The 26,137-nt window shown below is 34.3% G+C and overlaps 1 protein-coding gene and 1 pseudogene across 13 annotated transcripts in view; both read right to left on the bottom strand.

The window, feature by feature from the left end:
* Positions 1-9,308: 9,308 nt before the first annotated feature.
* On the bottom strand, positions 9,309-10,516 carry LOC123815631 (annotated as a pseudogene).
* A 10,554-nt stretch (positions 10,517-21,070) lies between these two features.
* ADGRL3 (adhesion G protein-coupled receptor L3) overlaps positions 21,071-26,137 on the bottom strand; it is a 761,150-nt gene continuing 756,083 nt past the window's right edge. For 11 of the 13 annotated variants that reach the window (XM_045834530.1, XM_045834518.1, XM_045834519.1 and 8 more), the window contains one exon: positions 21,071-26,081. In XM_045834530.1, coding sequence (XP_045690486.1) covers positions 25,282-26,081 — 800 coding nt within the window. In that variant the 3' untranslated portion in view covers positions 21,071-25,281. The remainder of the gene's footprint in view (positions 26,082-26,137) is intronic. The other 2 variants (XM_045834528.1, XM_045834529.1) reach the window with 1 other exon arrangement.

Genomic DNA, 26,137 nt, shown 5'->3' with positions numbered 1-26,137 from the left:
ATCTGAGCTACTAAACTCAGATAATTTCTTCAAAGATATATAATTAAAAAGGAATTTTTTAAAAAATGGGAAGAGAAGAATAATAAATTTGAGGGAAAGGACATATATAATATATGGGGAAACAAGTTTCAGTATATCTTTAATACTATTTCCTAAAGAAAAAATACAATGAAATAGAAAAAAATAGTAAGTTTCAATGTATGTATAATGATTTCCATATACAAAGTAATACAAAAAAATACTAAAAGTTATAGTTCAGGAAAACTCTCCTGAAATAAAAACAATAATGAAAAAGTATGCATGCTGAAAAACTTGACCCAGAACTGCCGACACTGAGGACATATTTTATGATTCCCCAGGAATTTGAAGAAAAAGAAAAAAAAACTGTAACCATTAAGGCAAAAAGACCAAGTTGCTTATGAAGAAACAAAAATCAGACTGTAATTAGATTTTCAACAGCTGCCCTTTATGCCAAAAGAAAACAGGGGTAACATATGTACCATATTTTACATACTCAAGAAAAGCAAAAGTAAGTCATTTTTTATAGCCAAACTTGCTTTACAATATAAAAAGGCACAATCAAACTTTTCAAAATATCTGTGAACTCAGCAACAACTGTTCCCATGAATCTTGCTTGAAAAATCCACTGAAAATAAGTCTTGGGCAATGAAAATGATTGGAAATGTATTGACACACATTTTGATGTGTTTATCAACATGATTATCATTGGCTGCTAACAGCACGTAAAGGGAGACAGCCAGGCATCATTTGTTTCCCAGTGAAAGCAAACATCACAGGTGAAGAAGTCTTGCCAAACAATTGGACCTGGATCCAACTGCTATTGTAGAGATAATGTAGAGAATGGAAGAACCCGGAAATAAATATCACAGTGATGCATAAAGCAAAACCCATGTTGTTCTCAATTGCACAGGGCAAACAACATGTTTTTTTTAAATAAATAAAAAAAACAGCAAGAAAAAAAAAGACTTAAAGAGACCCAATTAGCCTTGATGATTGAACTACATGTGTTTCCTGATTCAAACAAACTATAAGAGAATTGTCAATTGAAAATATGAACACTAACCAGATATTTGAGAATTTTAAAAGATTTTTTTTATTTTAAGGGGTACAAATGATATCACAGTTATGCTTAAATAAAAACAGTTGATGTAACATAGACATTCAATTATGTGTGGATAAAATGACATGATTTACTGCATAAAAATTTAATTCATAAGAAACATTTTCTTCAAAATAAAATGGATAAGAGATTGATAGGGGTATAGAGAAGACAATTCTGGACAATTGTTGATAATGGTTGAAGGTAGAGGAAATTTTATATTTATCTGTGTGTTTTAGTATGCATTTAAAACATTTCATAACAAGTTAAAATGCACACACCTTTGATTTGGCTATTTTACTTCTAGAAGTTTATCTACAGATACACTAATGTAAGCATAAAGGATATATGTAAAAAGAATACCAGAAAACTAGAATTAACTTAAACTGGAAGCTGAACCTGCTTGAAAAACATACTGTTATAAAAATGATGGATTTAATGAACAAACTGAACTAACAAGCAAAATAGAGATAGACTCATAGACAGAGAGCAGGATGATCGCTAAGATGGGGGCGTATGGGATAGAGATATTGAGCAAAAAATAAAAAGCACTCATGGACATGGACAACAGTGTGGTGATTGCAAGGGGGGGAAGTATAGGGGAGTAAATGGTAATGGAAAATAATACAATAAAAATGATATTAAAAATAAAAATTAAAATGATAGAAATATTTATGTATTGGAGGAAACTATCTGTGGACTTCTTGTAAAAAACATCTGCATAAAAGTATTTTTCATAAGTAACATTAAATCTGTAATAAAAATGTAGTTTAGGAAAATATATAATTATAAAAATGTGTATATATAAATACATGTAGTCATAGATATATGTGGGTATAAAAATATACACAATCACAAATATACATTGGCATATCCCTAGAAAGTGTTTAGAAGAATATGCACCAAACTGGTTTTGGTAGCAATTTTTACAAAATGCTATTTAAAATATTTTCATTATTGCTTATCCACTCATGTGCTCATTCATTTAACAGATATTTATTTAGTACCTACCGTATGTTATGTATTATTCCAGGTCCTGGGAATAATACATGAGTGAATAACACAGGCATAAATTGCTACCCTCATGGAAATGTAACCTGGAGAGACAGAAAATATGCCAGATAAATAAATTAAAATTAATATGTCACAAGAAAAATTAAAGAGTTAGGAGGAGACTCCTGGGTTTTTAGACAGATTAACCATCAGAAGAATCCCTGAGTAAATGTGGGGGAAGCAGCTGGGCATTTTCTTGGAAGGAGCTCTGCAGCAGAGGGAACAGCAACTGCAAGGTCCTCTAGCAGGAGCTCATCTTCTCAAAGGACTAGCACCGAGAACAGTGTGGCCAAGAGGAGAGAATGAGGGGAAGAGTACAAGAAATGAATTCAGACTGAAGAGGGGAGTCTGATTGTGTCTTAGTAAGGACTCACTTTTTACAATGAGTAAGCTGGAAGAGGCCATCACACAGTTTTTGTTGTTTCTGCAATACTAGCTTCGGGGATTGTTTTTATGTAGTTGTTTTGTTGCAATCTTTAAGTGGGTATTGTTTTCATATGAACATACTTATAAAAATATGTCTACAGTTGTCCTAACTTAACTTGGATGTCTGTTTCCAGAAAAAGGAAGTACTAGCATGACTGCAATGGACAGTAATCTGTTTAGAACCTGTCAAATGAAACCTCGAGTCATTTTTAGGATTTACATGTTTAGCTCTAATAATCTTCACTTTTTTTTTCACGTAAACCACTTGCTAAAACTAGTTTCTTCACCTGCCACCACACATAGTTATATTCTTCCCATTGACTTCTCTTAATTCCAAGTAATAGAGGTACCTGTACGTGGGCAAAAGATGGAGAAATGTCCATCTAAGCTACATTTTATCAAGTGATTTTACCAATAAGATAACCACTCTTCATCTCTAAGTGATATATACTTCCAGTCATGTATGGCATGTATTACCTTAATAGAGAGTTACATCCTACTAAAGTCTTACAGAAAAAGAACATGGTCTTATCAAGAGAAAAGTTAAATCACCTATGTGACCATCACCTCCTTTATAGGATCATATAGCATTTCTTAAGTAGCTGCCTCTCACAGTGTGTTTGCCATTTTGGCCCTTGCTAAGCCTTATCTAGTGCTGGTTTCTGACTGAGTAGAGTTAAGAGTCGGTACAGACAGCTGTTATGCATGAGTCAAGAAAGAAAACAAAGATTTGTGTTGCTATCAGGTTTTAATTGAAGCAAACTTTACTATCTTTTGACTAAGTACTTCATTGCCATTGTCATAATGATTACAACCTTGAGAGGAAACTCTTCTGAAACTGCTGGCTAGTAGTGGGAAATTATGCTGTGGTGGAATAAAATGATAGCTGAGGTTTCTGCTGTAATAATGCATAATCCATGAAAAGATTAAAATTAAATGGACTTGTCCTGTTTTAAGCTGTTTGAAACAGGACCTTGATGCAAACCCTCAGGTGAATGTTGAAATGCAGAGCCCTGTCACTCTTACATTTTAAAAAATGGCATTATTATTACTTCTTCCCAACTTGGTCAAAAAATGAAAATAATATTTTAGTTGATACGCTGCTTTATCAATTAGGAATTACATTTAGTTGCAAGTGATGAAAAACTCTAAACAACAATAATTAAAATAAGGTAGGAATTTTTTTGGTTCAGGTAAATAAGATCTGAGCGTGAACAATTCAGGGTCACCCAGAAGTTGCATGCTCAGCAGAAACCCATGTTCCATTGGTCTCTCGACATCTTTAGCATATAGAAATTTTTTCAAGGTTGCCTGATGGTCCAAGATGAATGCTAGAGTTCTGACCATCATCGCTCTTTTCCAACAAGAATGAAGAGGACAGGGAAGAAGGATAAAACACACACTGCTCAGCGGAGGCAGCCCCATTTAAGAAGTCTTCCCAGAAGCAACATTATCAATTATTTCTACCTATGTCTCATTGATCACCTTTAGCTACAAGAAATGATTGGTCATATAGACTTTTAGATTGGTCATAAGGACTTTTAGTTGCAATCTTAAAATAATATCAGTGTTTTATTAGTAATAATAGTTTACTTATACACATTGTATATACATCAGTAACATATGTGTATCACAAGTTCTAAGTGATTTCCACAGATTAACTAACATGTTTTCATATGAGGTAGATAAAATCATTATTCATGTTTTGCAGATGAGGAAACTGAGGGTTAAATTACTTGCCCAAAGTCAGCAATGAGGCAAGATTTGAAACTTGGCTTTCTGGTTCTGGAGTGTGTATCCCTAACCACCAATGCAGAGTTTGTCAACCTTTCCTTAAAAAGGGCCAGTTACTAAGTATTTTAGACTTGCCAGACAAAAGTCTCTGCACACATACCAAACCCTACCGCTACAGTCAAAAGCAGCCAGAGATGACACCAAACAAATGGGCATGACCCCATTGGAACAACAGCTGCAAGCCGTGCATTGATTACCCCTTGCCTCTCTGAGAGCAACAATGATGACTGTGTAGGTAACATGCACTTGTTTATTCACCAAGCAGTGAGTCACTCCTCTCCAGCATCTAACTTTTGAAATTGGACATGATTAAGATCCTGCTGATTGGGAACTAGGTTTAGAAATCAATGGGTCATGGATATAGTAATGAATCTCTAATGTTCTCTCTCATTTGATTCCCTTCTTTTAAATCCCATCATTTATCCTCTTAATATTTAGTTGATGCTTTCTTTGAAGAGACTCAAAATAAAGGTCAGTGTACTAAAGCTTCTGCGAATCTTGCAGTTAAGAATTGTGTTTAAATTTGTTTAATCCAGTCTCTTGGAATGTATCTGATACACAGAAGCCCCTCCTCCCCCTTCCTCACACATACAATACTCAATGAACAGAAGCTTGTCAAAGATTTGAGGAAACACTGACTCAAGTCTTCCAGTAACTGCTTATGTTTCATTGCTGCAGAAATGTCATCATGCTAGAGATTATTTTGAAGCCTTCATAACTTTTTCTAACCTTTTTCTTAAACAAAATGTGTAATACAAACATCAATTCACTGGGGAACTTATAAGCTTCATTTGAGATCAGTAGATCTTTTTTTTCTTTTCTTTTGAGGAACTACAAAAATAGAAATAGTTTTCAAAAGGCTTTTTTCCCTTCAGTCCTATGTGCCTCTGTTTTTAACAGTCAACATACTCTTGCCCAGCTTTTGGAAGAGAAAATAACCTTGCAGGATGTGTGGGGGGAAGAAAAGACACCCTTACTTAAAAGCAACCCTCTACATTCTGCCATTTCTGTTACTTTCCTTTCCCAACCTGGTTTAATGTAGATTGGGGACCAAGTTAAAGTTCTAAGTGGATCACTATAAGGTTGATTATAAAGAAGATCAGATAAGAGCTAATAAAATGCAGGTCAGGTCATCCATCTTCTCATTAAAACATTTATATATATGTATTGAATGCCTGCAATGGGTAACTCATTGTTCTAGGCATAGTGTTAAGTGATTGTGAAATAATTGGAAATAATTAGTTGCCTAAGCTGTTTCTATCTAGCAGTGGTTATGTATTTATTACTCCACCAAATTGTAACAATGTGCTATGTATTGTAACTTAATATGTGGTAGTAAATAAATATTTAATGGGATAATTAAAATGCAATAAGGAAATGATTGCTGAATAGCTTCCTAAGCACTGGGGACATCAGATCTTCAGCTCGTTTAATCAAACAGGTTTTAGCACTTGCGTAGACAGCAGTTTGCATTTTCCCTCTAAAGAATGATCTTCACAGCACCTCTTTTCTGTAACAGCCACATCAGGATTTATTTGTAGTACAATACGCTTAGTTACAGTAGTCTTGAGAGTTATAATCCTTTTAAGCACTCCTGTCTCTTGAAGCCATTTTCAGACACTTTGGGCATTAGAATTATATATGCCCCAAGTGTGACTTAATCCCCAATATTCTGGCTTGTTCTCAAAGTTGTTTTTCCTCTGGGAAAAGTGAAAGTGCTGCATATGTTGATTTTGTATGTTGTTAGCATTTATGTGGGGTGACAAGAAATGGTTGATCACTCTATCACCTTAAACATATTAGGATCCTGAAATTAGGCTTTACTGCTTTAACATAAAGCCTATATACATTAACAATGGAGTAGAAATCTTTTTTAATAAACAATTTCCGTAATTTTGAAATACAGGTTTTTACATCTGGTAAACCCTCAATAAAGTAATATTATTCAATTAAAATTTATAGTCCACAAAATTTAATCTTATCTGTAATTAAATCACAATTAGGCTTTAATTATCCTAATGAAAGATTTGTATCATCTTCTTATGATGATCTCCCCTGTAGCTTGTTTTAATTAAATCTACTGGAAATAATAATTTCTTTTGATGTATGTTCAAGTTTCTGCATCTCAGACTTGGAACTCTTCAAAATATTTCTTTTTTAAAATTTAAACTACTCAATTACTTTTTACGTTTGTCTAGGTTTTAATATTTGTGAAAATATTTCAAAAGAAAAAGAAAATACTAGTGTAATTTTTAGTTTGTTCATTTACAAAAATCTCAGTAACCATACCCACTTAGAATAAAACTGAAGATACCAATAAATAAAACACAACTCTGCATACATAGAGATCGTGGAGCAGAAGGAGCCAAAATGTAATTTTGTGTTGCTTCTGACATTCTTCTGATAGAGCTGGAAATCCTATGGCATTACTATATGAAGACCTGTGACTTCTTGGCTCAAGAATATGTAGGACCTCAGAGTATATTCCATAAATATTCATCCTGGAATCTTTGTGAACCTAGGGGGAAAATGTTAGGATTCTTTTTTGTTGTTGTTATTGTTTTGTTTTATTGCTAGAATTGTATATATTTTGCTCAATGTTTTCCCTTCCAGTAATTATGTGCACGTGTGGGCTTGTGCATGCATGTATCTGTATTGGAAGATAAGGTCAGCCATTCATACTCGAATAAAATACTTAAGCGCAAATGCGTACCTGGAAAAAAATCCCACAATTTTATCCGAAAGACTGTTTCAAACTGGTGGCAGCATTCTTCCTTTCACATGTGAATGTTCACTTATTTATTTGTATGCATTGTAGTGGAGTGCATCCTTCAGCTCCAAGCCTTCAGGCTTGGTGAGAATAACAGCTTTTCCGGCTATCTCTTGCTAATCCTGGATTAAACCTAATAGCATTTTTATTTCTACTCTTTTTTTCTTCAAAAAGAGTTTTCATCAAAACCAATTTAATTATCTTTTCAAGGACACGTAAGTGTTTAGAAAAAGTGGTGTTTCCCTACTTGCAATTTTCAATCTTACAGACTGAAATTCAGGACCTTGGTAAGTAGGAGAGAAAAGTAGAAGAACTAAACATTCAGTTCTGATTTTATAATATTTACCACTGAGGATTATTAAGGAAAAGATAGAAAGTAACTGTAGCCAGTAGAAACCAGAAGCTTTGTAATATTGATTGAATTGTGAGGGTAATACTTGCTTTTGATTAACATTCCACTAATGAGATAGGAATGGATGTGAGTACAGATAAATAAAAAGTTAAGGTCATTTGGCTGTGCAGCAAGGTTTGGATATAGGACGGTGAATTTTACGAGGCCCATGTTTCAGAGACACTGGGCAAACTGGACCATTGCAAGAACTGATGCTTACACAGATGTGTTTGTCCACCTTTCTCCTCAAGCCAGATTCTGCTAAGACTGCTGTCCTAGCTGGAGAAATATGAAGAATAACCTAGGATATGCCAATCCTGGTACTCAATCTCCTGGGGACAACTGGTGTAAAGTTTAAGAACTAAGCATGGTGAATTTGAGCCCTTTCTTGTGGTAGTTCTAACTTTAGAGCTCTTCCATGTTTCCACGGAGCTATTTGACTGTATGTCCAAGGCTGCTGCCAACACGACTCTGTCTACAAAAAATACTGTCCTGTTGAAACAATAAGAATAAAGAACAGTTCTTGAGCATTTATTATGTGCCAGGCACTGTTCTAAATGCTTTGGTAACTTATGCTTTTAACTTTATTATCTCAATAACTCTATTTGGTTGATTTTTTTTTTATTATCCCCATTTTACAGAGGAAGAAACAGATACAAAGAAGAACTTGCTCAAAATCATAAGACTAGAAAATGGGGGAAAGAAAGCTTTTAACTCGCAGTCTAGATTCAATGTCTACATATTTAACTGCCATAAAATACTGCCTTTCTGTAGAAAAGAACCAAGCTAGCACACAGGGAAAAACAAAAATCAGATATGCACAAGGTGCATGCAGAAGGCAAGGCAACCGATTGATGTTTCTCTCCCTTCCTTCCCCTGTCTCTAAAAAATAAAGTAAAATAAAATTATAAAATTTAAAGAAATTCGGGTTAAGTGCTGAGGCAAAGGCTGAGCTGGGAATATTAAGAAAAAGAAGACAAACAAGGGAAAGGATTGACTGATGAGTAAATCTCGAGACTGAGTGAGAGAAGATGTTACTGATTTATGGAACAAATAAAAATCAGACAGAAAACAAATGACCTTTGTGGAACACAGAAACAAGGAGGGGTGTAAAGTTAAGATTAAACATAACAGAAGACTGAGAATGAGGTTGAGAGGAAGATTTAAGAAGAGAAAAGAGATCCCATATTTCTATGACATGGGATGGCATTTAGCCTGAACCTGAGGGAGATGGGTCATGGATGTGGTTAGATGGAGGTGATAGTTGGCTAGAGGAGAGGAAAGTTTAATTACAGCTTTGTGAAGAATAATAGGAGATAAAATTACCCATGCTTAAGCCAGCAAGTAATATACAGCAAGCTAAGCTAGGAGTTATATTGAATAACTTCCATTTATCATTTATTATGCATTTTAAATAATAAAAAATATACATCAACTCACAGGTTCGTTCTATGGCATATAGGCAATTCATTTTACAAAGTGAAGAATTTTGGACAGCTGTGACATTGTGATAAATACCAAGTAGATATGCAGTCTGATAAGTTAAATATCCAAGGAAATGTCATGTCTTCTGTTCCATGTAAATAATTCCTGATATCTGTCTGTGAATCCTGCCTGATGTAAAATGAATAACTGACTCCTTTCTAATATGATAGTATTCATGGACCTTGAAAATGGTGATAGAAACCTGGAAGTTTTGAATAAGAATTTTTTTTCAGAGTTCAGCTTTTTATTGAATGTGCTACACAAGAGGTTTAATAACAAAGACCAAAGCCCATGTCATCGTCAGACTCCTCAGATGCTTCTTTGCTTGCATGTTCTTTTCCTCAGCTGGGGCAGGTCCACTCCCTCTACATTGTAGATGAAGCTCCCAATGTTCACCTTGGCCATAGTCTTTGCGAACAAGCCTGGCCAGCGAGGTTCAACATTTACACCAGCTGCTTTAATGAAGGCATTGGTCTTATTCTCCATCACCGTCACCTCATGGTCTGCAGGATAAGGGCTGAGTAGATGCAGGCAAGCTCTGAAAGGGAGGCCGTGGTGTGGGTGAGTGCTGGAGGAGCACTTCTGGGACCGGTGCTAGTTCCCAGGTGAAGTGAGGGCCTCACCCCAAAGCAACCTTGGCTTCAATGACGGGACTGAGCACATTAGCAGTAGCTGTGAAAAGAGGCTGAATAGCAACTTTTGCTCTATGAATTAAATTGTGAAAATATGATTTAATAATTCAATTGACTTTTCTTTGAACAATATAGGACCTATCATTTTAAATTAGGGGAAAACCTCATTTAAGTGATTAGCTAGACTCATCTGAGGATAAGACATTTTTCTATATTGGGCTTTCCTATATATCTCTCACACTTTAAAAATGTTTTACAATATTTTGAGAGTATTTAAACACAATTAATAAAAATATTTATTCAATATTTATTGGACAGTTAACTCTGTGATTGTCAGCCCAAACTGCACATTGAATTGCCTGTGCCCTTCAAAAATTATTAACTAAAATTACTAATACCTGGGTGTCACCCCAGAGTTTCTGATTTAATTGGTATGGAGTGAGTCATAGGCTACTTTTTAAAAAATAAAGTTTATTTGAGCCACTGATGTCAGGCAGGATAGATAGCAAACAAAGGCAGGGAGGAGGAGGGATACATGTCCCACGCTCTGACTCAGCAGGCCTTGACATTCTGCAGATCTTTTACATTATCTGAGAAAGATTGTCTTTGAAACTCTGCTTTCATCCCAACACCTGAAAGACCTGGCAAGGCCCATATTGCCTAAAGGAAGAAGCCCATTAATGCCTTTGGGTACTCACGACTCCCCTCCCCCTGGAAAGCTGTATGTAACTTCTTCAACCTGTCCCATCCCACCAACTATGCAAGTCCTCAGGACCAAGGACTATGTTGCTTGGCACTCTTGGCTCTCTGGCCCCCTGGCCAGGCTGCCCAGCCTCAGGCCACATGGTCTCTGGCCACACTCCCACTTCCCACCCTGGCCCTCACCACCCCTGTGCTTGTTACCCCCGGCTTTTGGCCACCCTTACCCTCGCACTCTTTACCCTGCTTCACCCTGAACATGTGACTTTCATCCCCCGACCCTGACCTTAGCTAGGCCCATTCTCTTCCTTGAGAACAGATCAATAATAAACTGTGCTTACATGCTAATAGACTTGCTGATCTTTAATTCTGTACTGTATTGGGGAGAAGAACTGAGTTTCTGAGAGTTTCTCCTGGAACACTGACAACATATGCTAGAGAGCAAGATCTGAAATGCTCCAGAGAATAACAGTTTTGCAACTTTTTTTGTGCATTTAAAATTAAAGATGGAGCCTAAGGAAGATTACATGAAGGTAGGAACAAGCAAGGTGGGGACTGGATTACAGGATAGTTAACAAAATTACATGCTCTTTTGAGGGTGGTTGCAGCTTATTTCAAAGGTTGTGAGCCTAGATGCACAGAAACAATGGTCAGGACTTTCTTAAGGAAAAATAAGGATTTTACTTAAGAAATTATATGCCTGGGGAATGACCATTACCATGACCTGCCCAGTTAGGAATTTATAATCAGATCACCCTGTGAGTTTACTTTCTAGAGAACCCTCTTTTTTTATCCGCAGTTCCCCCTTGTGGCCATAAATCAGTTTGAAGCATGCATTGATGACCAACCATTAGGTTAGAGTGTGGCTTCAGGGCCAGGAAGCCTCATTCCTAGGAAGTCTCAGTATCAGTATTACCTTGTTAACCACTGGAGATGGGGAGATAGTGTAACCACACAATCTGAGTTAAGGACCAAGTTTTCAGAAAAGGGAAAAACAAGCAAAAGGAAGGCAGTCAGGTTTCATGACTTTCACTGTGAACAAAAAAAACCAAAACACTCTGGATGATGGCTATCCTTCGAACTATCATGATCTGAGTTTTGCCTTCCATTTCATTTTTCCGTCTTTGGAATCTAGTAGTATGTTTACATAAACCAGGAAAAGAGCATTAATAGTTATCTTATGCATCTTCAGTAATCATAAAGATTTGGACTATATAGACAAACCTGAAGAACAAATATAATGATTATTGTGACTAATATCATTAGCAGACAGCTAAGGCCAATCAAACGATTGGTTTCAGAGTTCAATATTAATCTCTGGGTATACATACAGGCCTTGTAGATGCCTTCAGGTGGCTGTCAAATTCAGATGTCAATGGCTTCTCATTCTCAGTGAGTCTTTAATGTCCATAGACAGGGGTAGATGTCCACTTGCAGTTAGGCATCTGATAAGTTTCCTTCCAATGAGTTTGAAGAGTGTCTTTTATTTGACATCCTTTCCAATAAACTGAATCTCCAGGTGGCAGTCAATGATCTTTAAAGTCTTCCTCGGTCCTGGGAGTTTGCTATGAAAGGAAGCAGTCACCAGCTTGGCATGCTCTTGAAGTGAGTTTATTAGACCTTGGCAATAGTGTAAGGTGTCTCCTTTCAATAATGTCAACTCATAAATTCCTTCACCTAAGTCCAGCTTAAATGCACTGTGATGCATAAAAGAATACAAAAAAAGGGCTGTTGGGAGCAGGGAAGAACCAAGTAGCCATCTTGGGTTTCCCATAAACTGACACTTTGTTTAATTTACAACCATTTTTTTAAACCCATACAATATACCCTAGAAATTTTATCACTTATTTTTAAATGTTTGCTATGTAATTTTAAATCTTTTGAGGTGTTCCAGGGGCCCTTCTGAAAGATCACAATGTTATTCCTAAGTGTATTGAAATCTTAACCCTTAAAAATCTCAAAGTCTAATAAAAACTAGGAAATAATCAATAAGTATTCATGGCATATTTATGAAAAAATTTTATAACCTCTATAACCTCTATAACATATTTCTTAGACATCGAGTGAATAATTAACATGGGCTGAATTCAAAGACATGTCTGTTTTACTTAAACCAACAAACTTGAGCTAGCTTTTATTTACTGAAGAGTAAATTTAGATCACATGAACTTAAAATGCATTTGAATTAGTTCTATATTTCTGAGAATTTTAAAATACCCAATGCTTACAAGTTATTTCCTTTAAATTAATTTTAACAATACCATCTGGAGGTAGAAAATTGTCTCACATTTACAATGTATGTACATAAACCTACACAGAGAGACACAAACCGAGAAAAGTTGAAGCCAAATTCTCTTTAGGAGGCGTCTTACAATTTACATCTGTCCTTAACAAGTCAAGTTCCAAATGGCCTTCCCTGTTTTAGAATCAAGACTGCCATCTTTAACACCTTAAAGAACTGTGCTGACACCTAAACCACATCATAAATAGATTCAGTTATCTAACCTCTTTATCTCTTTTTTTATAATAATAAATTTTTTACATAGTCTCATTTTTGCTTAAGAGAGAAAGCCTTTTTAACTTCTGAGACAGTCTCTAATAATTTTCTTTCTATTAATTCTGCATAATTTTATAGCTAGCTTTTTCTAATTGCACAGGGGTTAGGATGTGTTACTCATCTCTGCCATCCCCTCTTTGGGGTCTGAAACAACTGTCATCACCCCATTGGCTATTCAGGATGAAGAAGCAAGTATCCTTTTCCCTATAGCTAAAGAGAGTTAAGTCTCTCATTTCACCAGCAAAGACTTTGCCCAGACTGTCAGCGAGCAATCCAATTAAAAGTTGAAATTAAAAGCAGCAACTCAATTTTTTCACCTTCTGAGTTATTCCACCCTTATCCACCTTGAGGATTTTCTAGGAACAGTTCAAAGTCATGCCCTGCTACTTAAAACAGGAGGCCTGGAATACCGAGAGAAACTCACCCAAGTCCACCCCAGGAGAAGTGAGGAGCCAGTGTGTACAGTGGGCCCTCACTTGTACCTAGCAAGCACCAGGTCTGGTTCAAAGGGTGGAACTCAATGGGCTTCTTCAGAATCCTGCTGTCTACACCAAGTTAGTATCCATGTAAAAACCATCCAAACCTGTACAGAATTTTTATGAGTTTATTTCAGCCTAAGTGATGACACATTCCAAGGAACAGTATCTCAAATATTCTCTTTAAGAAAAAAAATGTTTTAGATACTTCTAAAAAAAACCAAAAAGGAGAAATACTGAGCTAATTATTTCATTGGCCCTCACAATAACGCATGAAAATAGGAAGATAAGTTTACTCATCTTTTTTCAAAATAAATGAATAAAACATAACACTGAATTATTGTGTTGTTCACAGAGATTCAAGTTAGTCTTCACTCCTCAGTTTCAGATATTAATAAAATTAAGCTTATTTCAGCTTGAAGTTTTAAAACTGAAAATATCATTAGTTATCATATTAACCTTTTAGTCATTTATGCATATATAGGTTACAACTATAAAACAATGACCATTAATTTAAATATTTTATATTATCAAGACATAGCATGTTATACTTCAAAATGAAAATTTAAAATAAAAGACTAAATTTACAAAGAAAGTTTGTATTTGTTTCAGTTTGAATCTATTTCTTCTTTATTTTTCTGAATTAACTGAAGTAATGGAATTCTGATATTATCACTTACAATGGAAGGGTGAAAATTAACACAAAAGACTTTCCAAGATTGTGGGAGATGATTAACTTTAAGAAGTATAAAGTTCAAGACAAGGAGCTTATATTTTAATACACCTCATCTTTTTTTCCAATACTTAAAAATAACTGACAATATTTGAAATATGGCTTACTTGGTAGAATTAACATTATATACTAAATGTAAAATACATTTTCTTACATATTACATAAGCAAATCATAGATTTCAAAACATAAAAGGCTTCAGTGAAGTTCCTTTCTCAAACCGAAAATATACAAAGAATTAATGTTTTGGATATTCAGACATGAGTCTTGTTTTTAGAGAATTGTGATTATTTGAAAGATCACATGAATTAGATAATAAGGATTACCTAATTCATAACTATTCATTTTTTAAAATATTGAGATATGTTTTGACTTTAACACACAATCACTAATATGGACTAAATCTTGTGTTTCAGTTTAAGCATAAAATCTTCAGAACAAATTAATTAACATTCTCAATACTTCATTATTGATACTATAAAGCATGTTTAATTATTGGGTTTTGGGGGAATTTTTTGAGACAGAGGGAGGAAGAAAGAAACATTCATTAATTTGTTGTTCCTTTTATTTATGCATCCATTGGTTGATTCTTGCATGTGTCCTGACTGACGATTAAACCCACAACCTTGGCGTATCTCAACAATGCTGTAACCAGCTGAGATACCAAGCCAGGGCTAAAATTCTTCATACTTTCAACTCTGACATTTATTTTTTCTGCTGCTGTGACTGGGAGTAAATCCTGGACAAAGTACTTCAGGTTAGTAGAGAAGTGTGAGTTGACTTTTGTCCTTACCTGGCAATAAGTATTTTAGTGTTGTAATGAAACACATGCAGAGGTACTTGTAGAGCATAGTTTAGATCAAAGTCATTTCGTGTAACATTGATGAGATGCCATAGGAACTTAATTCCTGTCTATGTCAATTAGCCTTTGGTAAAATTGGTTTTGTTCTGTCATTTGGCTTAAGGTTGCAAAACCTATTGATTACATTAAGTGAGGAAATACTGTATTTAATTATAATTGATATTTTTAGAAATGGATTTATTAATAAATTTCAAAATACTGTTACTTTTTGGACATTCTTTAATTTTTCACTTGTCATAATCTATGTGATTATTCCCCACTTTGCATATAAATAGATCAGCAAGTATCTCCAATTGCAATAGTAAGATCCTTTACATACTCAAAAATTAAATTTCTCTAATAACTATTTTTAGTGTGTTTTCAATAGGTGTTTATTAGGAAACTGTCACTTTGCTAAAATCTTCTTTCATAATAAACAATTACCACATATATGTGCGTTGTTTGATATACATATGCACAGACATATAGATACAAACACATATATGCTGTACATATATACAAGTGTGTATAGTACATATTATGTATATGCATAGTAATATAACTATGTATTTATGCATTGTGAGATATATACATATATGCATGTATATAGACAGTCTCTCCTTTTCCATGTCTTTTCTAATCTAAAATGGTGGGGTAGCAATGTTTTCATTACTAACTTTGTGAATCTACTCTCTCTATATTTCCAAAAATATTTACAGATTTTTCATAAGATTGAACACCATCTAGTAATTCTGTTTCTCCTCTCCTTTAGGTAATATATTCCCTAATGTTTAGAAATAGCCATGAAGGGGAAAGATTCGATAGCAAGGCATATGTGTTTCTAGGAAGAGACAGTCTAAGAACCTTGGTGCTCGGTGAAGTAGCCACAAGCATCCCTAGAGTTTGTTTGAAATCCAGAACCTCAGACAAACAGAAATCAAAATTTTCATTTTGACATGATTCTTCCTGTAATGTGTAAGTGAGAAACACAGTTGTTGGGTATAGACTATCTTTGTATATAGTTGCTGAAGCCAAATGAATATTTGATATAAGATAGGAAGTTCTACTAAAAAAAAGGAATTCTATGGCTAAGACATTTCTTCAGGAGCATTCTTCTCATTAATTGTTCTTTCTCCACCTAAAGACTGGGACCAGACATTTAGTGAAGATACTTTTAAAGCATTATTTTATTATGAATTATAATAGGCCAATTAATAATGATAGAATCACTACTGAGCATTACATTGATGTAACATAAAGAAAAAAACAAACAAACAAACAAAATGCAGTTGTACCAAAAACATTTTGACTGGTGAGTTCCATGAAATAATACTTCGCAATTTATTGTTCTTCAGGATTTCAGGGTCAGATAATTTTAGGAAATAGATATATACAAATATTTGTAGTTTTGCAATGTATACTCTGAAATCCTACAATAAAAATCTATTTCATTTAGACCTGGCCAGTGTGGCTCACTGGATTGAGTGCTGGTCTGCGAACCAAAGGGTCACCAGTTTGATTCCCAGTCAGGGCACATGTCTGGGTTGCGAGCCAGGTCCTCAGTTGGGGGGCTGCAAGAGGCAATCGCACATTAAAGTTTCTCTCCCTCTCTTTCTCTCTCTCTATAAATAAAATCTTTTAAAAAATCTATTTTGTTTACCCTGGCATCTCCTAAATATGTTTAACTCAAAACCATTTTTTTCCAACAAATGAGACCTGCCGAATATTTACAAAATGCTGCATTTGAGCACTAGTAGTTGGTAAAACTGTTGTGTACAGATAAATATTGAGAAATTGAGTACATAAAGACTAAGGAACTTGCAGTTATTATACATACTCTGGTAATGAAATGAACCAGTCATATTTTTAAGAATTGCATTTAAACCAGAATTTGATTTAGAAATCTACTGTTACTCTGTAACCATTATGTGTCTCGGAGTGGGGTGGTGTAATAATAGAAACGAGATGATACACATACACAGAGCCTATTTAGTACTGAAGCAGAATCTGTTTTCTGGATGAGAATTTCATGTCTGCCAAGTATAGTGTATATCGCATATAAAATAGGTATTATATTTATTTTAGATCTGAGTAACACTATTCTTAGAAAAGCAATTTGTTCAAAGATATAGAATCGAGTGCCCCTCATTCTTTCTCAACTGACTAGTAAAATAGACTTTGAACTTTGAGCTCCTTAAAAGCAGGCTCAATGTGTTTTCAGTGTTTCCTCAAATGCCTGTTATTCCCCCTTATTTAAATGAAAAGGGACAGGCTAATTTCTTATTTGATTTAGTATAACATGGTTAAAAAGAATAAAATGGACTTCAGACTGAGAGATTTGGGGTTCAAAACTCACTATCTCTATGACTGTGAATCTGAATTTAAATTGTAAACTGAGCACAAAAATTTTAATTCACCATATTATTGGGAATTTTAAATGAAATAATATAACATGCCAGGCCAATAGCAGGCAATCAGGAACTGCTGATCTTTAATATTTCAGAATACTAAGCATATGATGTTTATCTCTGTGACACAAAATATAGACTGATACTTACTGTGACCATTATTCAAAGAACAGTGGCATGTTATAGCACAGATCTCCAAACTCTCTTTGGGAGCAGAGGTTTAATGATGACTGAGTGACCTCCTCCCCAGTTGGCGATGAGAAGTAACATCAGGCAGTGAATATAAGATTACATTTGATTATACCTCATTATTGGCCAGCTTTAAGGACAAACAGTAAATTCTTAATTTAACTTCCTACCTTCCTGAAATGAACAATTAGCCGTGCATCACAGCAGTTCTCTGAAAACATAGTTTAGAAAAAGACCTCACATTTTATTTCCAATGTGTGTAAAGGAGTATAGTAGGGTGTGAGGAAAATGAGGAAATATGTATTAGGAGTTCAGCAGTTGGAAACACTGTCCCAAAAGCAAAATTTTGATACTGCCATATAATAAGAGTGACTACATCACTTATTGTTTACTGACACTTTTTATTGAGATTTGTAGCTCATGATTTTACATGTGATTGTACAGAGCATTAAAGGGGGAAAAAGGTTGGAAAGATTGTACAAGGGAAAAAAATCCAGTAGATTGAAATCTGTAGGTGTATAAGATTAATGCCATGTGTAAATATATGAGAATACTAAGAGACCAAAGCCTGCAATAGCTATGTTCTTGTTCCTAAAAAGTTATTTTTCTTATCAATGAGAAATAGCTTAATTAGTTATTAGTGTTTAAAATAAACTACAATTTTTTTTAAAAAAAGATACATTATCTTGAATTAGATTTAATGATTGGTGAGTGGGAAAACAGTATGAAAATCTTTTCCAAATTACTTTTCTACTTTCCCACGCATTCACAGAAGCCAAAAGAAGAGAAATCAAGCTCTTTCTACAGTTCTGCACAATTTGATTTTTTAGTTTGTAGGCAGAGATTGGTGTTAGAATATACAAAGAGGACTTGTTTCCAAAGGAACACGGTCTGATTATCCACAGCTCTGCTCTAAGACACATCATCCTTTATTAGTTAGGATGGGAAAGGAAATCTTTATTCTCAAGTGAGGCATGACAACCAACTTTAAATGTTTTTCTTCATCTTTCTTAATTCATAATGGCATTCGAACATAAGACATTGTGACAACTTGAAATTCAAGGCATTAAAAAAATGCTCCAGAGGACAAGACCGTGGTCAGCATAAGAGGACACTCTTCTCTAGGCATCACAAATGAGTTGATGACATTCATGAATATTGCCAAACATTTTTAGAGGTCAGTGGTATGCTTCATTTTGAAGCCAGGATCATTTTGCCAGTTTTACCTTGAGAAGAATCAGAGGAATTCTTAAACTTTCAAAAGCCGCTTTAGGTATGAATTTTAAATATATTTTCTTGCCAATGGAGTGTGAAACTCTGCAGTCTTGGGCTGTTGAAACAAACTTTATACCTTTAAAATTTAAAGGTCTCTGATATTAGACTAATTATAAATCTTTATTGACCTCTCCCTTAGATCACAGAGTAAAATATTCTAATTTTTAAAATTATTTGTTCTGAGTGACAATGTTGATATAAATTAAATCCTTAAGAGTTGGCTTTACTCTCGTCTTTCAAGTTCTTTCCTTGTATATTCTAGAATGAAGATAATTGGGAATACTTTTAGATACGTTTGGATTATGGAGTACTCTGATAGCACATCACGTGTACAACTGTCTGCAGAATTTTATCAATTGACTACAACAATTGAATAGACAGGACTTGAGAGTAATATTTTCAGAAGTGTAATTATTTGTTCAGCTTCAAAGTAATATTCACATATGTAATGAGTTACCTGGTAATATGAATATTGTTTGGCTATTAGCTTTTTTGCACAATGTACATAATTCCAAGTTAATATTAATGTTTATTAGAAAGATTCGTAATAAAGCTCTAAAAGGTACAAAGCTACAAGTAGTATTAACCGTGTTGGCATACAATAGAGTAAGCAGATTAGAGAGTGAAAGTGAATTGAGGCAAAGATACTTATATTTAAGTCATATTTATAGAATATTTGTTTCCTTGAGAGAAAGTGTAGCTAGACAAGAAATATTTAGTGTTAAAAGTGCTTAGAGTTTGCTGTTGAGTCAGCAGGATAAAATTATTATATGGTAAATTCCAATTTTTTTTCAGCGCACCAATAGAATTTCATACCATGTTTAAGATTTTTACCACTCTGAATTATTTCATTATTTCTTTCCTGGAACTTTTTTATCTGAAACTCTAACTTAGGAGCTGCTACCTCACTGTAAACTTGCCAACTTGATTTCACCCTCCTTCTGTCCATATTGTGACTGAAAAGACTTGGTTATCACAATAGGGGTGGTTTTTTTTTTTTTTATTTTTGTATAGTCTTCCTTGTATCTGCATATAAATCAGAGCTCTTTTTCATGACTTCTTAATAAGCATACTTTGCATTTATCCTTGAAATACTCTAATGGGGCATTTAAATGAGAAAAATCTGCGTGACATAATATTAAGAGAAAGAAACATCAAAAACATAGTTGAAATGAAGACACTTGAATAATAACTTAAAGGTCTTAAATGTTAAAGAAGTGCAGACTTTTAATTATTTTTTAAAAAAGAGCAAACAGCGATAACTTTATTTCAAATGACAATATGCAAAACCATAGTAGCTACCTGTTTTATTGCAAAATCATAAAGTTCATGATATGTAAATAAGCTATTTCCTCTGCTTGCTATAAGTAAAAGGAAACAGAGTAGGTGGATGTGTGTATAGTTGAAAGTTAAAGATCGACTTCTCTTTAAAAGCAAAGAGGAAGTAATCAGGTTAATTAGCAAATAGAAAAGATTCCTCTTATGGCCTAAGCAGGAAAGAAGCAGCTATCAACACTTTTTAATTTCTACTAGCCTAAACAAAATTTAGATATTTAACAATATTTTTCAGATGGTTTAAGAAGACATAATTGCTGATTACAAAATTAAATTTATAGCTGGGATCCATCAAATCTATTTTATGAGCTCAAAGAGGCTTCTCATGCAGAATTCATTTGCACAAAAATGCTTCCATAAGCGATTTTGTGATGCTGCTGCTTCACTCTTGTGCTTCCATGTTCCTGACTAATTTATAGAGGTGTAGAAATCTAACATATATTTAAAATTTTAGGAATGCATAGTAATTGTTTGTGTTTTAAGTTATAATTATGACTTATTAAACATGAACTACTTAAATTTAATACCTTGGTACTACTATAATATTCTGGAAAGATCATACATATGGTTATTTTGTCTCAAGTATTTTTGTTAAAGGAAGGACATTAGGTCAATAGTTCCAGAATCTCTCAAAATCAAATTAGGGTTGGGTTCTTTTTCTCGCTCTGAAGTTGAATTGACATGCATAGTAAGTTCATAGTGTTTTATTTTATTTTTCTCCCCAAAACATCCCTAGCAGTAGCACTTTGGTACAATAATGATGGGCATCTTCTAGAAACTGATTATTCTCTTACTAACAGGAGATGATTATTGATTAATTTGAAATTGATATTTAGACAACCCAGAAAATATTTTCCCCTCCCTTTTGGAATATAATAATGCAGAAAGTCAATCTTTAAAGTTTTTAATATCGTATTTTAAAGTGAGCAAACCAGTCAAAAGGTTTGAACATATGTGGGGAAAAGGCCCAAAATCATTGCCCAAAATTAAGTCTATGGGTTTGTTATAAATATTACTAATTTATATATATGCTTATCTCCATTATTATGAAAAGTCTCATCACATCCATTAATATTAAAAAATAAAAAAACACTAAATTTTAAAAAATGTTCAATATGTCAACATTTTTAGATTACTAGGTCTTTAAAAATACAGGTCATAAAATATATTTTAATTTAGCATCAACGTGAATGGTTTTTTTTTAACAGGAAGTTAAGAGTATTTTCATTACTTGCATTTGATTAATTTTACTGATTATATTTACTTCAATATAATTATTCTTACGCCAGAATTTTGGCATTATCATTATTTTAGTATAACAATTTATTGTTCTACTATAGTGTTTTAAACTTTAATAATGTGGAAACAAAGAGAGATGATAAAAAATGTAATTGGATTTCCAACCACTTTCTCCTTCACAAAATTTAGATTTCTCTATAAATATTATCAATTAGGAACATGAGCTGTGCAATATTTCAACAGTTTTTGAATCAACTAAACATGCAGTCAGTCCGTGCCCTGATAAATTTTCATGTGAAATAGACCTTAGAGAGAAAAAAATTCAAGTGTAAAATGTTATAAAAACATTATTTCACTAAGAAGTAATAATTGGTTTGTTTCATTGACATCAGTTTTACAGCTCTCAGATAATGTGTATATCTGTTTATGCAAATTTACTTCTTAATGGAAAATCAGATACACACATTAGAAATACGCAGATGAGGTCATGAACATCACAGGGTATTAAAAATAAGAGTCAACCAAATGTAGTAATAATAACAAGACATCTTTCAAAATTATGAATTTATCAATAGTTACATATGAAAATGCATGTAAAAAAAGATTCAAGTTCAGGAATTCAACCCTTGCTAGTGCAAAGAGGACTGAATGAATATATTATAGATATACACAAATTTCTGTTGAAATGGATATAGTTAACTCCTTTATCCACTGTTTGTTTTCCTTATCGTTGCCTAAAACTTGGGGGAACAATCTTTTCTTGTGAAAGCCTTGGGATCTTAAGTCTCTCAGAAAGCACACCAGTTATAATGTATGAGAGTTCCAAAACCTTACCCTTTCATTTTAAGGTCTTGGTTGTAACTGACAGTACTGAAAGGCCTTCTGCACCAGTGTATGTGTTCAAGAGATTTTTCTACTTGGTCTATGGAGAGCTGGGGAGGCTACCTGCTTCAAATTTCCATATAATGAAACAAAAAAGATAGTGGGCATGGAGGTAGCAATATCAGAAAATCAGAATTGGCAGCATCAGCAAACTGAATTGAGGTAGTTTCCTCACTGAGCTGTGAAACTAGCTTTTTTACTGACAGAGATTACTGCTGGACTGGCAAAACAAGCTTAGGTACTCAACACCCACAGACCGCACTGCTGTTTTCTGAAGTTATCTTCAGTATGTCTAAAAAGGGTTCTTTCATTGCCAAATGGATTCTCTGTTCCAGACAAGCTAACCATCTTTCAGGTGCTAATATTGCCATAGTGTGGCATGAGAAATCTAATATCTGCTAAAGTTTGTGGTTCTCCTAAACTTTACATTTTAAAGAAAATCTGTAGACAAAAAATACTCATGTCAAGGGATGAAAAAATAATGATGCATCAGGTATTTTGAGTTGACAATAAGGTTGTGATGCACTCTGACCCAGCACAAAATGTTGTCTTTTGTTATGTATTTTAAACTATATATATAATTGGCTAGTCTCTAAACTACTCCTTCCCATCTTAATTTAAGAAATTAACTTATAGGTGGATGGTGTTTAGATTTCTGAGGAATGTAAAAGAAAAAGAAAAGGAAATCACCAAGATATTACATACTGCAAGAGAAATTATAACTTGGCAAATTCGTTCTAGCTTTGCCCTAGGCGAGGCTCCATGCTTGGACACTGCTGATAAATGATCTTCAGTAATGAGATCTAGAACGTTTATCTGAAAGGGAGGACATTTTTCTTTCAATTTTCTCCTTATATGTACATTAAAAAAATAGCATTAAAATGCCATACTATCTTTATAAAATGGATATTCTCTTTGTTCTTTTTCTTACAACATTTTGCCAATTGTGTGAATTTCAATTTCTAACATGAAAATGGAGTTTACAAGGGAGGAAAAAGTATGATCTACCTCCACTCCCCCCAATTTAATACTTAAATCTCTGATTGAAAGTGGTTTTTATAATAAGCACATGGAGACTGTATCTGGTTTATAAATAAGCACATGATAACCTATAAATTAACCTGCTCATAAGTAAATTATGGATCTTATTTCAGCCAACATAAACATGCCCATCCCATTTTTTCTGGTTCAGTCTGTCTACAAAAACTGTATAATTTTGTGCTTAGGTTATTCATTTAAGCAGATTGATTTCTTTTTCATGCCTCATTTGGGCCATAGAAGATTAAGTAAATTTATATACTGAAAACAGAAGGAAAGAAAGGTTGAGAAAAATAAAAAGAATAATTAATCATATAGTACATACATCAATACAATGTCTACTAAATCTCAATCAGTTGTTTATTGGTTGGCAAACAAGTTTCACTTTTACAACAAATATTAGTAATGAGGTCATCCAACTCTGAGACCATACAAAATGGATCATAAATTTAAAAAAAATTATATGTGCTGCTAATTTACCTCTTGTATTCCTACATTACTTAAAATCCTGTCAAATAAATAAATTTTCCTGTTAATAAACAGAAGAGGTTTTTCCCCCCAAAAATCACTTCAAAATAACTTGACCTTGATTCTTACTACACGGGAGTGAATTTCCTTTAAAAAGTGGTAGTGCAGGTACCCACTTGGGTTCAGACTGAACATTCAGCACTTTAATGCCTATAGGATACCATTTTTTTTTTCACATGCAGAGCCCCACTAGTTCTATTGACACCTCTTGACTTCTAGAACCATAGCTACCATCTTGGTGGATGAATTGCTTGCCGAATAACTTCCATTACAACAGATGTGCACTGTAAACATAAAAGTTCGTCCTGCTCTAATTTGCAAAAATGCTCTTGGAAATATTCTGACTGAATAAAGATATATAGTGAGGGAAGTAAATCTAATTTTATTTATTTTATTTTTTGTAAAAAATAATTTGTTTGCATTACTAGAAAATGATTCTTATAAAGTGATAGTTTTATTTATTTATTTATTTATCATTTATTTATTTATTTATTTACTTATTTTTTGCCAGGTGACATTTTAAAGAAATAAGCAAAAAATAAAAAAATAAAAAGAAAGGAAAAGTGAAGAAAGAAAGAAATCAAAAAAAAGGAGAAAACTTTGCTCTCTTACTGGTAGACAAACTTGCAAGACCAGCACAAAAGAAAAAAAATTTCTCTCTTTTTTTTTTTTTTTGCACTACATTAACAGGACTCAAATTCTGGAGGAACAGAAAGCAGACTATATGTGCAATGCTAGTATCTGTACATTACATAGAAATTGTTCATTTTTTTTCTGCCATTAGTTTTATCATCAGTTAATACAGCAAATCATTAAATATGCATTTAGCATATCATCCTAGAATTCCCTTCCATTTTGTTATTAATTTTGTTGTTTTATTTTGTAGACCACAGCTATTACCACTGTGATGAATTCAGGTTGAAAGTGACTAAAAACCACTATGTGATACAGTTTTGCTTTGCTTTTATGTTTGTTTGTGCAGCACTCCAATCTAGATGCAGCATTGTTACTATTTTCCAACAACTCTTCTGGCCTTTTAAAAATCAGGTCCTTGTAATTATAGTAACAGAGCATCAGAGATGTTAGAACAAACACAACATAATTCAACAAGGCCACAATGAGCGCCATTTTCTTCATATCTCGTTCATTAACATAATGAAGTCTCCATCTGAGGGGGGAAAGGACAGGAAAGGATAGGGTGCAGGGGAATTTCAGCAGTTATCTTTCTCCCCTGGGCTGACCTAAAAATCCCAGTTGAAAAAAAAAAAAAAAGAAGTCTGAGAGTTTGTGTTTGTCATTCAAGAACAGCATAAAGATTTAGGAGTACACATATTATTACCACTGCTTATAGCAACTCAGAACAGTCAACCAGGTGTTAGCAGTTTTGTCGATTTACATTTCTCTTTCATCTTCTATAGACTTGTGACCAAATGAGCAGGTCCTTTTGAACTTCCCTCTGGAGGGGTTCCATCTTTGTTTGGAGGAACTATAAATCCATCGCTGCTACCGCGACCTAGCTGGTAGTAGGTGTGCAGCTGATGGATGTGGTTTCTGGAGCCTAGGTTTGGCATGCTTTTGTAGTAAACATCTTCGGCATCACCACATTTGGCCGGTGGGGGTTCGGTCTGGGTGCTGGTGGTAACACTCTCTGCGGCAGGCACACCAGCCAGTGCCGGCATGCTAGTGTAGCGAGAGTCCCTATGGGGTGACTGGAGATCTTCTGTGTGCTCGTTGGTTAGCAAAGGAAAAAAACTTTCACTGTGGTCTTGGGGGATCCGCCTTCTGGTGTAATGGTGTGGCTGGTGGTTCTCTGTGGAGTAAATTCTTGGGGGCAGTAAGGGAGCATCAGATTCCTCATGAATGAGTTCCAGACCCAAACTCTCCTCGTGGCTAAAGGAAGTGGCATCATCCAGGACAATGGTATCATCTTCACTCCCACTGCCGAGGTTATTCACCAGCTTGTTCATCAGATTCCTATTCTGTTCGCAGGAGCGCTCGTGGTTGTTCAGGTAGGAAGGTATATAGTTGGAAGTGAGTTCCTTCAGAATCTTTTTTTCTAAGGCGGTCTCGTTATGGTTATAGCCTCGGTCTATGATTTGCACACAGTTGCTCAGGTATTCGCCGCTGGCAATGCTGTAACTATTGCCATGGTTACCATTCAGTGGTAGAGTATCCATGACACTTGTATCCCTGGCATTGTTCAGAAGCCCCTCTGAAAAAAAAATGACAAAACACTATGACATTTATATCCAAGTGGCCATAGAACAC

The sequence above is a fragment of the Phyllostomus hastatus genome, unplaced genomic scaffold (assembly GCF_019186645.2).
Source record: "Phyllostomus hastatus isolate PE091 unplaced genomic scaffold, TTU_PhHast_1.1 phas_contig_196, whole genome shotgun sequence".
Classification (NCBI taxonomy): domain Eukaryota; kingdom Metazoa; phylum Chordata; class Mammalia; order Chiroptera; family Phyllostomidae; genus Phyllostomus; species Phyllostomus hastatus.
Note: the sequence above shows the minus strand (reverse complement) of the source record. Positions and strands in the feature narration are given on the sequence as shown.